The sequence below is a fragment of the Heteronotia binoei genome, chromosome 9 (assembly GCF_032191835.1).
Source record: "Heteronotia binoei isolate CCM8104 ecotype False Entrance Well chromosome 9, APGP_CSIRO_Hbin_v1, whole genome shotgun sequence".
Lineage (NCBI taxonomy): Eukaryota > Metazoa > Chordata > Lepidosauria > Squamata > Gekkonidae > Heteronotia > Heteronotia binoei.
The window spans coordinates 101,783,054-101,799,250 of record NC_083231.1 but is presented as its reverse complement, the minus strand read 5'-3'; the positions used below and the strand labels follow the sequence as shown (position 1 = coordinate 101,799,250).

At 43.5% G+C, this 16,197-nt stretch overlaps 1 protein-coding gene across 1 annotated transcript in view; it reads left to right on the top strand.

Moving 5' to 3' along the window:
• Nucleotides 1-16,197, top strand: part of PTPN13 (protein tyrosine phosphatase non-receptor type 13) — a 172,463-nt gene that overhangs the window by 33,983 nt on the left and 122,283 nt on the right. The window contains exons 2-4 of the mRNA XM_060247088.1: nucleotides 561-730; nucleotides 6,156-6,221; nucleotides 11,714-11,899. Of these exons, the coding sequence (XP_060103071.1) occupies nucleotides 561-730; nucleotides 6,156-6,221; nucleotides 11,714-11,899 (422 nt within the window). The remainder of the gene's footprint in view (nucleotides 1-560; nucleotides 731-6,155; nucleotides 6,222-11,713; nucleotides 11,900-16,197) is intronic.

Here is a 16,197-nt window from a genome sequence, read left to right as displayed (position 1 = left end):
CATACATGTGTAGAAGTTATGCATAATAACAGAATGACTGCAGAAGTCCTATCACTTGGGTGTGAACAAAACAAGAATGAGAGTCTTTATTCTTTGTAAAGGAGTACTGCAGAATGGGATGGCTTAACATTGAGAAACACTGAGACCAGCTTGATAGACTCCTGAAGTATATAGTATCTCATCTGAAAAAAAATTATTTATATGAAATGAGTCAAGTTTCTAGGGAACTCGTCAGAGTCCTATTAATTGTTTAGTGATATTTATATTAAATGTTCATTATTACATCAAGTGGGGGAAGCATATTCTTGCGAAACCGTGCTTCACTATGATCTTAAGAACTTTTTTCTTCATTTGTGCGATTGACCAATCTTTCATTTGTTTTGTTGCTTGATAGTTAAAGTGAGGGTCATTTAAGGAGTTTTAAATGTGAGTTTTCTTTCTATTGAAGACTCTCCTTTTCATTCTTATACATTCTTTTTCATGGTTGAATGAATAGATGCCATGCCCTTTTGATTTGCTATTTAACTGTTTCTTGGGTTTTCCCCCTCTCTCAAATACAGCTGATCCTGCTGCACTGAGCTTCATCATTTCTCCCTGGTCTCTGCTGCTGCTTCCATCCGGAAGTGTATCGTTTACAGATGAAAATGTTTCTAACCAAGATCTCCGAGCATTCACAGCACCAGAAGTGCTCCAGAATCAGCCACTTTCCTCTCTCTCGGATGTTGAAAAGGTACGATCACTTCTCTGCAGGGCTTTCTTAGGAAAATATACTTAAAAAAAATTATAATATAGGTTAAGTTTTTTGCAAATCCTCAGATGCATGTGTTATCACACATCTCATTTCATAGACACAGCTAGGCCTTGAATTCAGCAGGAGTTCACAGGAGCACAGCTCCTGAACCTTTCTGAGGGTTCCGCCTCCTCCTCCCTACCTATCTTGTTCATGGAATAGTAGCTACAGCTGCATAACAATCCCTGGATTAGGAGAGCACGCAGCCACCAGGATCTTTGCCACACCCTCAGCACCCCTCATTAACTCCTGGAGAAGCCCATGCCACCCTTTCTCCATTTCTTATGTGATTTGGGTGGTGGGTGGCTTGCTGGCCTTTTGACTGGGGGGGGGGCTGGCCAAGGAGAGTCCCAGGTGAGCGATGCTGACTTGGGCTGGCTGGATCTCTAGCCAGCCGAAGGAAGTCTCGCTCATCTGGGGGGTCTCCTTTCTTGTGTTGGGTTGCTTTTGGCTGGTGGGAGGAAAGCATATGCTAATGAGTTATGCTAATGAGTTCCACTACCTATTTATCTACAAAACGACCCCTGGACACAGCTTATGAATAATGAAGGAGAAATCCTTCTTTCTGTCATGACACAAGTAGACCATAGCAGTGGAGTCAGTGTGGTGCAGTGGTTAGAATGTTGAACTAGCATCTGGAAGACCCAAATTTGTCTCCTCACTTTGCTTTGAAAGCTCATTGGGAGTCCTTGGGCCACTCATACACTGTCATCCTAGTCTACCTCAAATGGTTGCTGCGAGGATAAAATGGAGGACAGGAAAACACACCTCCTGTGGCAGTGAATTCCACATGTTAATCACCCTTTGGGTGAAGAAGTACTTCCTTTTATCCGTTTTAACCTGACTGTTCAGCAATTTCATTGAATGCCCACGAGTTCTTGTATTGTGAGAAAGGGAGAAAAGTACTTCTTTCTCTACTTTCTCCATCCCATGCATAATCTTATAAACCTCTATCATGCCATCCTGCAGTCGACGTTTCTCCAAGCTAAAGAGCCCCAAGCGTTTCAACCTTTCTTCATAGGGAAAGTGTTCCAAACCTTTAATCGTTCTAGTTGCCCTTTTCTGCACTTTTTCCAATGCTATAATATCCTTTTTGAGGTGCGGTGACCAGAATTGTACACAGTATTCCAAATGAGACCGCACCATCGATTTATACAGGGGCATTATGATACTGGTTGAATTGTTTTCAATTCCCTTCCTAATAATTCCCAGCATGGCGTTGGCCTTTTTTATTGCAAACGCACACTGTCTTGACATTTTCAGTGAGTTATCTATCATGACCCCAAGATCCCTCTCTTGGTCAGTCTCTGCCAAGTCACACCCCATCAACTTGTATTTGTAGCTGGGATTCTTGGCCCCAATGTGCATTACTTTGCACTTGGCCACATTGAACCTCATCTGCCACGTTGACGCCCACTCACCCAGCCTCAACAGATCCCTTTGGAGTGCCTCACAATCCTCTCTGGTTCTCACCACCCTGAACAATTTAGTGTCATCTGCAAACTTGGCCACTTCACTGTGTGTGGGTATATATAAAAGAGTAATAGGTTTGTACCCTGATACAGGCCTCCTTAGGCTGCTGTCCTCTGTAAAAAGTAGAGCTACCCTCAAATGTTTGCACCTTGTCTGCCTCATGGGGTTTTGTGCCAAGAAAAGATCACTTCATGTCCAGTCTGTTTGGACTATATCCAGGCATTGCATTCACGGCTGGACATGAATGAGCTTCCGCTTCATTAGACCTGCCTTCTCTGCATATGCTAATATGAATGTGCATGAATACCTTCATGTGCAAATAGTTCCATCTACTCCTTTTATGTTCTTGTGAACAAAAATTTGCACTTGGGATTTGGTTGACACCAAACATTCCACTAAATCTAGGAAATTTTGAACATCTAATTGTCCTAAGTAATGCTGCTGATGAAGGTTTGAAATGACTGTCCAGCTGTGTTTTAAAGATGCACTGTGAGTTAATCTCCAGGCCTTCTGTTTTCTGTTAATAAGCATCTAAAACTATCCATAGTTTCACGTGTGCTTACTCTAAAGTAGGGGTGGCCAAACTTGGTTAATGTAAGAGCCACATAGAATATATGTCGGATGTTTGAGAGTCACAAGAGATGAACGTCAGATGTTTGAGAGCTGCAGGACAGGGAGGGAGGAAGGAAGGCAAATAGATGGGGGAAGTAGGAGAAAGGGAGAAGTGGAAAGAAAGCAATTTTAACTTGAAATGCATTCTTCCAGCTGCCGGCTGGCTTGGCTTGGAGAAGTGATTTAAAGAGACAAATGGTGGGGATTCCTAGAGCCACACGATATGTGTGAAAGAGCGCCATGTGGCTCCCGAGCTACAGTTTGGCCATGCCTGCTCTAAAGATTCTATATGAAATAGGCAGTGAGCATACAGTTCTACATGTCTCATATTTATTTACTTCATTCATGACCTGCTTTTCTTTCCAGTGGTGACAGTTTACATTCGCCTCTCCTTCATTTAATCCTCACAAGAATCTTCTCATATATGTTAGGCTGAGAAAGTATGACCGAACCAAGGTCACCAAGCAAATTTCCATGGCCAAATGAGTCTTTGATCTGGTTTTCCAAGATCCCAGTTCAATGACATGCCCCCGACATACATGGACTCCCCAGTATTTATTTATTTGTTTCATTAGACTATACCACCCTCCCTGTGAGTTGACTCAGAGCAATGTCCAACAAATTCATACAAAATACATTAAAACATCTAAAATACAAAACCATAAAACCTAGTTATCTGCATAGTGCCATACTGCAAAATTTATGACTCCAATTAAAGTGGGAGGTGGGGAGGGGTGAAAGAACAGTTAATAAGCTGGTTGCTGTTAAAACCATTGTTACAAAACTACTGGTTAAAAAAAACACGTTTCTGTCCTCAGCCGTGTGCTTGGTGGAACATCTCTGCCTTGCAGGTCCTGTGCAATTGTAACAAGTCCCACAGGGCCCTGATATTAGTAGGCAGAGAGTTCCACCAAGTTGGAGCCAGGGCTCTTTGGGACAGGGACTTCCAGTAGATGTTGATCTCCTTATCACAGGGCTGGCTCACCCACTAGGCAAACTAGGCACTTGCCTAGGGCGCCAAGAGGAAGGGGGCGCCAAATTGGGCTCCCCCTGACAAACGTCTAGTTTGCCTGCCTGCCTCTCTCCCCTCCGCCACCGCTCTTTTCCTTCCCTTCACTCCCTTTCTGCCCACCCCCCCATCGCTGCCGCCACTCTTTTCCTTCCCTTCCTGCCGGCCCCCCATCGCCACCACCGCTCTTTTCCTTCCCTTCTCTCCCTTCCCGCCCCCCCCCATTGTCGTGGCCACCACCACACTTTTCCTTCACTTCCTTCCCACACACACCCCCCCCCCCGATCGCCACTACCGCCACTCTTTTCCTTTCCTCCCTTTCTTCTCGACTCCCCCCCATTGCTGCTGCTGCCGCATTTTTCCTTCCCTTCCAGCCGATCCCCCTGATTGCCATTGCTGCTGCCCTTTTCCTTCCCTTCCCTCCCTTTCTGCCCTACCCCACCCTCCCAGTCTCCGCTGCCACACACCTTTCCTTCCCTCAGGGCCAGCCTTAGCCCTGCTAGCATATCCCCGTGGCTGCCGCCTACTCGCAAGTAGGCATGGGGCTACTCGTGCATAGCCCACACTTACTTGTAAGTAGATGACAGCCGCGGGGCTACTCGCAAGTAGGCAGCAGGCCCGGTGACTGAGGCGGGAGCGGAGCTCTGTGGCCTAGGGTGCCAGAAGGGCTAAGGCCGGCCCTGGCTGAGCATAGTGCTCTCCAGGCAGCATACCAGGAGAGGTGGTCTCGTAGTCTCCAGGAAATGTTGCTCCTGGAGAATAGAGTACCTCATGATGACAGGGGGGGTGGGGGGGAGTCTGAGGTCTTCAGTGGCAGGGGTAATTGGCAAATATCACCTTCTGTTTGCGGAAACCTCCACAGGATCCAACCCAGTGAGTGGTAACCTTTGGATCAGTTAGCCCTTATAACAATCCTGTCTACTAATAGCATGGGTACAGAGTATCCAGTATTGAGATTTTTTGAATAAGAATCATTATGGAGCCATGAAGTGACAGCTGTTCCATATTAATTAACGAATGCAGAATGGAAGCATGTGATCTTGTATGTGCTTATTTTGATTTTCTCCCAGCTATTACAGGCTATTTGGCAGCAATCTGAGTTGTACCAAGCAAACTCCTATGCAAACCTGGGTCACTGTAGAGTGTGGAGCCACACCTTAATCTTGCTGTCTTCTGTGCTTTAAGAATGACAACTAAACTTGGTTTAGTTTTGCATGCTTGTTATGTCCACACAACTGTTGATGAAGAAAAAGAGAAGACCTTGGAAAGGAATAGACATTCAGCATTCAAGGGCTTTTCCATCCGTATTTTAGTTGTCTCGTAAGCTTTCCTGAGAGTAAAGAATTCAGACTAAATGGAGAGTTCAAAGCAAAGACAAAAAAGAAAGAAAAAAGAAAAGAACAATTTATAAATTACAAGTTTACAAATTACAATTTATAAATGCCAATTTAAGATAAACATACTCTCCAAAATGCCAAGATTATTGTTTTAATTACAAATCAAGCCCATCTCTTAATACTTCACAATTTAAGTACACAATGTGCCTGCTAACTTTGTCTGGTTTTCAGTACTGTTACTCAACCATAAGGCACCAAGAGAACTTCTGAGTGGAAAGCTGCTTTCATTTCTAGCTCTTGCTCCTGAAAGCTAAGCGTATCCTGCAGAAGTGCTGAAATCAAAACAAATTCTCATTTTATAATGACCTCTTAAAACACAATGACAGGCTTGCTTTGAGACTCTGGGTTATGACTTCATTCCTACCGCAAAGAAATGATGTACTCAGTGATAAATTTCTGGCAAGGCTGAAGGACAGATAAAAATAACGCCTTGTTGGTCACTCGCTAAATCTGAACTTTGTATTTAAGTAAGTAATAGTATTAACTCTGATGTTGCCAGAAATATAATGTTGGCTCATTTAACAATGCGTTGCAACATCAGCTTGGTGGTTGTTGTTTGAGGGGTTTTTTTTTGTGAAAAGCACCAGAAATGTTTTAATAAATCACAAAAAGCCAAGTGATCAATCTTGTGTGTTCATTCTGAAGAGATTCACATACACTTGCCAGTTTGGCAATTGTTTACATAAGAAATGACTTCCTGCAGCAGCTGTTTCCCATAACCATGTTCTTGGAAGGCTGAAAGCCTTTCTGGGATCTTTCCTGTGGGTCCAGCAGGGTTCCATCTTGTATCACTCCCTTTCTCATCGTAAACATCATTCTAGCCAGATGATTTGTTACTCCATCAACTCCATGAATGTCTCTTGTTGCGTTGCAGATTCACGTTTATTCTCTTGGGATGACACTTTATTGGGGAGCCGACTATGAAGTTCCACAAAGCCAAGTAAGTAGTAAAGCTTCATTACCAGCTTATGTTACTGTGGAAGGGATAGCGCTATACTTTACTGATCCCCTTGCATTGGTCACTGCTTCTCTGCTGCAATATGGAATTGGGTGTTAGGCAGACTGTAGAAGAGGAGTGGTGGTTAGAGCAACTTCCTTCCCAAGCCACTTCCGCACAGATCAGATTTCAGATGTGCAAAACACACACACAGGCAACAACAACAACAACATAAGGCAAACACACAGCAGGAGTTTGACTGGGGAGAGTGCTGCTCAAAGAATGGTAGTTGCAAAACATAGGCATGGGGAGATTAAGTACCGCTCCTCCTACCCAGAATATGGGGAGGGGCCTTGGCTCAATGGTAGAGCATCTGTTTTGCGTGCAGCATGTCCCAGGTTCAATCCTTGGAACCTTCAAGGATCTGGTAGTAGCTGATGGGAAAGACCTCTACTTGAGATTCTAGAGAGCTACTGAGTAGATGACACTGACCTTGATGGACCAGTGGTCTGATTCAGTATAAGGCAGCTTCATGTGTGAATTGTTCTACTGTTTTCAAACATGCTTGTGGGTGGGGATCTGACCTGAGGGTCAGGAGACTTTGTAACACTGTTGTTACGGAGGAAGTTAATCAATTTTTTGTGGTACACAGTGGCACCAAGAGAAGGGAATCTTGCAAGAAGGCCTTGCAAACAGGATAGGGAGGCCGAAGTCTCCACATGTTGCTTCTCAGCACTAGTATTCAGAAGGTGATCACGACCTGCCTCTGAACTTGGAGGCTCATCATGGAGAACACCCGTTGACGAACTTTCATGAATTTATCTAATCCTCTCTTAAAGGTGGCTAAGTGACTGAAAATAAATTCCTTTATTAGACTTATTATTTAATGAAGACATCAGGAAAGTAGACTCTATGTGGTGCCCTTTTACGAGTTGGATGGAGATAAATGGTCTCTAACTTTTTTTTCTTCTGTTGATGGTCTAATCAAGATAATTTAAAGATGGTCTACACAGTGGACTTTTTGTCATTCTATTGTCTCTTTTTGTCTGTTCTTTCAAAGGTAGCCTTCTGTGTTTTTTTAAAGGCCCCCTGCCCTTTAAGATGTTTTTGTAGATATTTTGTTAGTGAATATTTTCTAAACATTTTGTTAGTTGTAGCTTTTTAAAAAATTATATCTCTATCAGAAAATAATAAAGGCAGTTAACCTCATGGCCATTACTATATCCTTTGGCAGTAATTTCCAAAAGCTAATAAGTGGTTAATAACAGTGCCGTCTCAAGAACACTGCACAGTTTTCTGAGTAGGCCTATTTTGGGTTGCTATTTCTTTTTGTGTGTTCTGAATCTATTGTGCATCAGCTTTGTTGGGTGAGAGGGAGAAATGTTTTCTACCTACTTCCTGCATAAATCTCGATATAAATCTCTATCATGTCTCCTCTTAAATCTGATGTAAAAAATTGCAGCCCTATGGAAGAACATTTTAATCTTCTAGGATCTAAAGCTTACTGTTCTCATACCAAAAAAAAATCAAAGGGGAAAATCCAATAGTGCTGAATTAGAATTAATCAAAGACAGGAGCTCTCTCACTTAATCAGCATGACCCACCTTTTACCTATGCAAATTAGTTCTGCTTATCAAATTTTAGACTGCACTTTTCTTGATTAGAATTTATTGTGTTTATCTTATTCTGTGCATCGTCTACAAGCAATTGACTCCATATAGATAAGTTTCAGCCTGATTAGCTGTTGTTTCAAACTGGCCTCTACTTGTAACATCACCCTCTGCTTGCCTGTTGTATAAATAACCATTATGCATCTGATAAAGTGAGCTCTGACTTTTGAAAGCTTATGCTGGACTATTTAAGGAGCCACTGGACTTCTGTTTTATTCTTCTAAACTATACCCTTTCCAGAGTCCTCAGTCATTTCTTGTAGGATCAACTCTTCGATCCCTTTGGTTGCCCTTTTCTGTGCCTTTTCCCATGCGACAGTATCCTTTTTGAGATATAGTAACCTAAACTATACATAGTACCTTTTAATGTAGTACATAATATTACCTGCTGCCAAGTGAGTATATTAAAAGAGGAGGAGTAGGGCTATGAGGTGAAAATCAACAATACTGGAAAGACTAGGTTCTCTTTTCATTTTTTTGTTCTGGCTTTTCTGTTTAAGCGACTGCAGATGAGCAGAGAGTAAAAAAAATTAAATAATTTAACTGCTAAAAGATGCAAGCAGTACACGACAGGGCTTGTCATCAGAAGATAACCACCCACTATGAAAGCTGACGATAAACTACACAAGCTGAAATCCAAATGCCTATGGGAACTGGGAAGTAACAGTGCCACAGAGGGTGCACACCCTGGAGTATGTGTGTTTTTCAAGCAGAATATATAACGTGATTGACTAGTAATACAGGAAAAAAAGAGAAGTTCCCAGCTGTATGGGTGTTGTCAGATATTTGCAAGACAGGGCTGTCCAGTCAGTTTGCTTACTTCTTTTTTTTTGTCATCAAAAAAATGACATAGCTGACTTATGGCAGCCCCGCAGGGTTTCCAGAGCAAGAGACATTCAGAAGAAGAAGGATTTATACCCTGCCCTATACTCTGAATCTCCGAGTCTCAGAGCGGCTTACAATCTTCTTTAACTCACCCCCCCCCCACAACAGACACCCTGTGAGGTAGGTGCAGCTGAGAGAGCTTTGACAGGAACTGCTTTTGAGAGGAACAGCTCTGCGAGGGCTATGGCTGACCCAAGGCCATTCCAGCAGCTGCAAGTGGAGGAGTGGGGAATCAAACCCGGTTCTCCCAGATAACAGTCCGTGCATTTAACCGCTACACCAAACTGGTTTGCCATCGTCTACTTCTGTGTTGTGACCTTGGTTTTCCCCCATCCAGATACTAGCCTGGGTCAATCCTCCTTAGCTTCCAAGATCTGACGAGATCAGGCTAGCCTTCAGGGCTTGCTTCCTTAGTCATAATTCTTCACTAGTAGTGTTCTACATTGTAGAGAAGTTCATCCTGATGGTACACAGATATATGAATATATGAAGCTGGCTTATACTGAATCAGACCCTCGGTCCATCAATGTCAGTATTGTCCAATCAGACTTGCATCGGTTCTCCAGTGCCTCAAGCTGAGGTTTTTCATGCCTACCTGCCTGGACCCTTTGTAGTTAGAGATGCTGGGGATTGAACCTGGGACCTTTTGCTTACCAAGCAGATGCTCTACCACTGAGCCACCGTCCCTCCCCAAACATGTCCATTAACTTTTTGACATGCATATCTACCACAGTTTAATTACCAAATATAGAACTTCTGTACCACCCTTGACTCTTTGGGCTAAATTTGACGTGACAGTGTCCTTGGGTCCAGCATTGGAGCACCACTGTCATTTTAAAAGCTAAAATAGGCCATTTAAAAATGGTGCAAGGTGGGATAAGACACTCTTGTTCTCCCACATACCTTTTCAAGTACCGAAGTAGCTGCAGGGGGGTGGGGGTGGGCTTGAACAGGGGAAATGAGCGTGTACTCTGAATATCTGGTTACCGCACCCTAGTCTGATTGCAAAAGGAGGTGCAGCTAGAGGAGGGTTCTGAAGTTCGGTGTTGTTAAATCCAGGATCAGGGTTCCAGAGATCAAGCAGTGTTGTTCAGTTTGAGTTCAGAGGGTCTGAGATTCAGCAGTCTTTCAGTACAGGGTCAGAGTATCTGAGATTATTAATCAGGCAATAAAGTGGAGCAGGTCATTGTACAGTATACGTGTTGCACCTATGCCCAGCAGCTTTCCTTGAGCGGCTTTATAGCTGCATGCCTAATTGTCAAGCCTTCAGCTAGCTACTTAGGGTCAGCCCTGCAGCAACTCTTCATTATCAGCAAGCAGCTGGCATCAGGCCAGGAGACATGCAGTTTGCCATCTTTCCTGCAGCTCTGTTCTCAGCCTCTGTCTGCGGCACTCTAAGGATGTGGGTGATACTGGAGGGGTGAGAACAGCCAACCTGCTGAGCCAGGGCTAAAGATGGTGATGACACTGCACCAGCTGTTGGCTGTGATCCTGACAAGCCTGCAGCTCATTTTCCTGCAGGTCGGCTTCTGTTGACTTGAGGCTGGCTACACAGAGCTCCTTTTCCCCAGAGGAGTCTTTGCTATCACTGAGCCTTGGCTTACTCATGACAGAATGCTTTGTCCTGATAAACTGCAGGAAATGGCCCTTTTTGGGCTTTAAAATGGAGGCAGCATCCTTATATTGGATACAAGATTGCCATCTCGTCTTGTTTGGCTCTCTTATCAGTAGGGACACTTGCACATTCAGCGGAAAGTCATCAAGTGGTTCGTATGAGAGCTAGTTTGGTGTAGTGGTTAAGTGCACTGACTCTTATCTGGGAGAATCAGGTTTGATTCCCCACTCCTCCACTTGCAGCTGCTGGAATGGTCTTGGGTCAGCCATAGCTCTTGCAGGAGTTGTCCGTGAAAGGGCCACCCACCTCACAGGGTGTCTGTTTTTGGGGAGGGGGGATATAGGAGATTGTAAGCCGCTCTGAGTTTCTGATTCAGAGAGAAGGGCGGGGTATAAATCTGTGATTCTTCTTTGCATGTGCAAATAAGCCCTCAGAGTTGTACTTAAGAGAATATGATCAATAAAGCCTTAATTTATCTGCTTATAAGAGATCGCGGCTGGATTTCCTGTGACCACCCGTAGACTTGATAGAGTAGAATCTTCCCCCTTCTACAGCGCAGGCTCCTGACCCTCACATCCGTTAGTTCTGCAAACGCAGGAAGGGAGAATGTGGGGAAAATTACTTTATCTGAATATTTTTAGATAACCTGTAACAATACTTCAGATGTAAGCAGGTACCTGACCTGGATGGTTCAAGGTAGCCCGAATTCATCAGATCTCAGAAGCTAAACAGAGTTGCCCTTGGTTGGGTGGGAGACCACCAAGCAAATCCAGTGTCGCTACGCAGAGGCAGGCAATTTGTCTCTTGTCTTGAAAACCCTGCAGGTTGCTATAAGTCAGCTTCTACTTGGAGGGGCTTTCCATCAAGCAATTGCTAATCTGTTAATATGGTTGATTCTTTTGTTGGGTTTTGTAGGTTCAGTGTGATTTTTATTCTAAATGTTATTCAGTGTGTTTTTATTCTAAATGTTAATTATTTTTGTATGCCTGCAGCATTATTTGGACAAGCAATAAACAAATTCAACAACAAATGAATGTATATCTTAAAAAGAATGAAAGTTTTAGATTCAGGAACCAAAAAAATTGTTAATTCTCTTTCAGTTGTTTTGTCTGGGGCTGAAAGAAGACATAAAGTCAGTCTGCTGTCATGTTTTCAGCTGTCTGTTAATTTCTTCAGGGGTATGAGAAGATACTTTTTAGCTGCTCATATTGTTATTAGGTTTTGTGATTGGTACAGGTATTAACTGGACCTTACTGCTGCTATTATGTTTCATGAGTGGTATGAATATTAACTGGAGCTTCCTGCACTTTTCTTTCTAAAAATCAGCCTATCAAACTTGGAGACCATTTAAACAGCATACTGCTCGGCATGTGTGAAGATGTCGTTTACGCCCGCTTGTCTGCCCGAACCGTTCTGGACGCTTGCAGTGCTCACGTACGGAATAGTAACTGCTCACCATCTTTCTCATATGTGAAGCAGTTGGTGAAACTGGTTCTGGGAAGTTTATCTGGGGTAAGTGTTTAAAAACAAGTTGGGTAATAATTCAAATTGTCCAAGCTGTTGGGAAGAAACAAATGAATTTATGCCATCTTCTCCGCCTTCCTTAAAGTAATATTTCTGGGGAAAATAGAAACGTCTTTTCTGCCACCTAGAATGTTATTTCTCTTGGAGGATATGTGGGATATTTTCATGGCCATTTTTACGGCTTTTTGTAGATTGCTTAGTTATTGTAATTGTGGGGCCTTCTGTGCAAACTGAAGAAGGAGCACATCAAATTGATGTGCTGGATAAGGTCTTTCTGCAAATGGGCCGAATTTGTAGAGGATTTTTACCCCATCCTATTGCACTTGCACAGGGGACTACCTTTACCTTTATTGTACTTCTGTATGCCCCCTGAAAAGCCATTCTTAAAGAGCATCATGGGAGGGGTGTTGACAAGAGGCAACTAGTTCTTTTTCCTCTAAGGGTTTCAGAAGCAATGAACACACCAAGGGTAAAAGGAAAACAGTTTTATTCTTCCCAGATTGCAGATATAAACAGAGAATAATCGAGTGTTATACCTACATCTCTTTCAGCTGCAGGAACCCCAAATGGCAGGAGGTTGATTCCTGTGTATCATCCAGTGTGCTCAGCACCAGTGTTCCCTCTAAGTTGAGTTAGCATGAGCTGGCTCACAGATTTTTAGCCTCCAGCTCGCACATTTTTGTCTTAGCTCAGGAAGGACGATCCCAGAGCACACTGATTTATGCAGTAGCTCACAACTTTAATGCCGGTAGCTCACAAAGTAGAATTTCTGCTCACAAGACTTGGCAGCTTAGAGGGAACATTGCTTAGCACCATTCTGAGTCTTGGCCTGAGCTGAAGTTCCCAACATGGGAACAAAAACTCCCTTAAACTTATACAGTAGATCATTGCCCAGGTGTGTTCACTGCTTTTGAAATCCCTAGAGGAAAAAGAACCGTTTAGTGGCTAGCCTTGAGCTGGAGTCTGCTTCAAGGTTGAGACAATAAGTCATCCCCTGCATTCCAACACCCAGTGCGCCTTCCCTCACTCCTTTAAGTGCATTTAACCCCTTCCAGCCTGGTGGTGTCACAGAGGGATCTAGGCACACACGGAGAAACTTGTGGCTTACCACACTGTCTCCTCAAATTACAAATGTCTTCCATGATGTGCTACTACAGGAGGTGATGGGAACTGGCAGAAATCACATACACACGCACCCTCTCTTGTGTGAGCTTTTGCTCTGATTGTGTCATTTAATCTATTTGCAAAAAAACCTCGAGGCAGGAGAGAGGGGTTTGTGCTGATTTCCATACTTCTTGCTGCAGCCTCCTCTGCTGCATTCACTGATGACCCTGAAAACTCTTGTTAACCTCTGTGGTTTATAGACCACAGCCCAAACGTACAAGAGGGGATTGTTAGCCCAGTACTCTGGGAAAATACCCTTAGAGAAAAGAGAACATCCAAGTCTTTAGATGCATGGCAGTTTATTTTAGTATTGCTTAATACATAGTTCTAAAAATCAAAGTCAATTAAAATTCCATGAATTAGGGATTTTGTGTAAAAGATGACAATGAATGCATGGTTACAGATTCACTTGGTTACAGTCTTCTATAGCAGGGGTGGCCAACGGTAGCTCTCCAGATGTTTTTTTGCCTACAACTCCCATCATCCCCAGCCAGCATGGCCAATGGCTGGGGCTGATGGGAGTTGTAGGGAAAAAACATCTGGAGAGCTACCGTTGACCACCCCTGTTTTGTAGCTACAATGTTCCCTGTGGCTATCCATTTCTAGCCTATTATATCAGCAAATCAAAGTCTTCTTCATTGCATAGCAATATAGCAGCATTTTGTATCTCACCTCTCCTAAGGGTCTTCTGGTAGTTATCTTCAGTGATGAGGTGGAGGAGGAGTCAAGACCTTCCTAAACTCTTGACTCTATTGGACTTTCTCTCCTCTTTTTATACTGAGGTATCTGACCACCTAATTTACCGTAACCAATCAAAAATAAAAGGCTCATCTTTGGCTGGAAAGTCCCCTTTACCTATATCCTGGAATTTTCCTCAGTGTCAAAGACCTTCCATGTCATTCTGTTTACAGAAGCACTGAATCTAACCCACTGTATGTAGTATTTTGCCCCATTCATTATTTCAGAGAAGATTAAGTATAGGTTTGCATCACCAAGTTCCTGCCTCCCAGAGTGGAATCTCAGACAGAATATCAGGATTTGAGTCCAGTAGCACCTTAGAGAGACCAACAAGATTTTCAGAATATGAACTTTTGAGAGTCAAAGTTCTGAAAATCTTAGCCCCTATCACTGATTCTAAGGTACGTCATATTCTAAGGTACTCCTGGACTTGAATCTAGTTGGTTTACTGCAGACCAGCTTGTCTATCTTTTGAAACTATTATTCAGTATTTATGATTGATTAGATCAGCGATACTCAGTGGTTCAGGAGCCATTTGTGTCCTTTCACATGCCCTGTGGCTCTTCTGAGCACTGTTTCCCAATGTGGCACCTGCGTCTGGGAAGTGAGCAGGGCCCTTCCTGGAAGGGCATGTGGTTGGCAGGTAGCTCTCACCTTGAAACAGCTCTCTCCAGAAAAACAGGGAAATCAAGAGCCTTCTTGAGGGTGTCGGCCTCATGTTTGTTATGGAAGTAAAGCATGGCTGATTTGCTTGGTGGCAAGTTGACTCAGTCTTCCATCCTTCTGAGGTCGGTAAAATGAGTACCCAGCTTGCTGGGGTAAAGTGTAGATCAGGGGTCCCCAACCACTGGTCCATGGACCGGTACATGGCCTGCTAGCAACCAGGCCGTGGAACGAGGCCACACCACCTCTTTCAACTGCCTGGGGGCAGAAGTGGCAGTGCTGATGTGACCTTAGCCTACCCCCTAATTTATAGGCCCCCACTGAACAGCTGATCAACAGGGGTCTTTAAATGGGAGGAGGAGGAGGCAGAAATAGCCCCTGGTGGGGAGGTGGCAGAAATAGCCCCAGTCTCCTCCCCATTTAAAGACCCCCATGGGGAACAGGAACAGGGAGCACCCTGGGGTGGCAAAAACCTCAGTGCTGCCCCACCCAGTTCGTGGAAAAATTATCTTGCACAAAACCGGTCCCTGGTGCCAAAAAGGTTGGGGACCATTGGTGTAGATGACTGGGGAAGGCGATGGCAAACCACCCCATAAAAAGTCTGCTGTGAAAACATTGTGATGCGACATAACCCCAGAGTAGGAAGCGACTGGTGCTTGCACAGAGCATTAGCTTTACCTTTAAGTTCAAATAAGACTCAGCATGAGCTGTGATGTGAGCACAACTGGGTTAGACAATATTTGTAACAAACAAAGTGGTGTTTTTCAAACTACCCCTTTGTTGTTGAACGTTGTTATTTGGGGGAAGAAACTAGGAAGGGGAGTGGGATTCCTTAGTTCCCATAAATGTCAGCAGAGGATAAGATAAAAGTGCTTTTTAGGGGATTGGGCTTGGCTCAGCATTCATTTTGCACACTTGAAGGTATCAGCTTCAATTCCTCTTGTCTCCATTTAAGGGGTTTCATCTGGCAGGTATTATAAAAGACATTTCTCTGCCAAAGACGCTGGACAGTCAGCAACTGTCAAAGTAGATAGTGCTGAATACATGTTCTGATAGATCAGGGGCGGCCAAACTAGCTTAAGGTAAAATGTCAAATGTTTGATAGCCACAAGACATGAACATCTGTTGCTTGAGAGCCGCAAGACAAGGAAGGAAGGAAGGAAAGAAAGAAAGAAGGAAAACAGATGGAGGAGGAAGAGGTGGAAAGAAAGCAACTTTAACTGCATTCTCCAAGCCTCTGGCTGGCTTGGCTTGGAGGAATGATTTAAAGAGAGAAATGCCTTCTCCAAGCTAGCTGATGGGGCAGTGGGGCTTTGATAGCCACACAATATGTGTAAAAGAACCACATGTGGCTACCGAGCCACAGTTTGACCACCTCTGTGATAGATCAATGGACTTACTCAGTAAAAGGCAGCCTGATACTTTTCTTTATATTCTTGCCTGACCAGACAATGCCTTTTTCCTTCCTGCAAATAGACAATAATTGGTTATTTACTAGTGTAGAGAAAATCATTAGAATATGGTTACTGGTTGCAGAATTCAGTTTCCAAGAAATCATAGTTTGCTTGCTTTTCCCCCAATCTATTACAAACTAGAACATTCACAACTGATTACAGCATATCAAAGAAAGCATAAGGATAAGATCTGTGTCTTATTTTTATTATTTGAAACAAGGACAAAAAAAAAATGGCCCAACTTTTTACAAATTTATCAATAAAGTA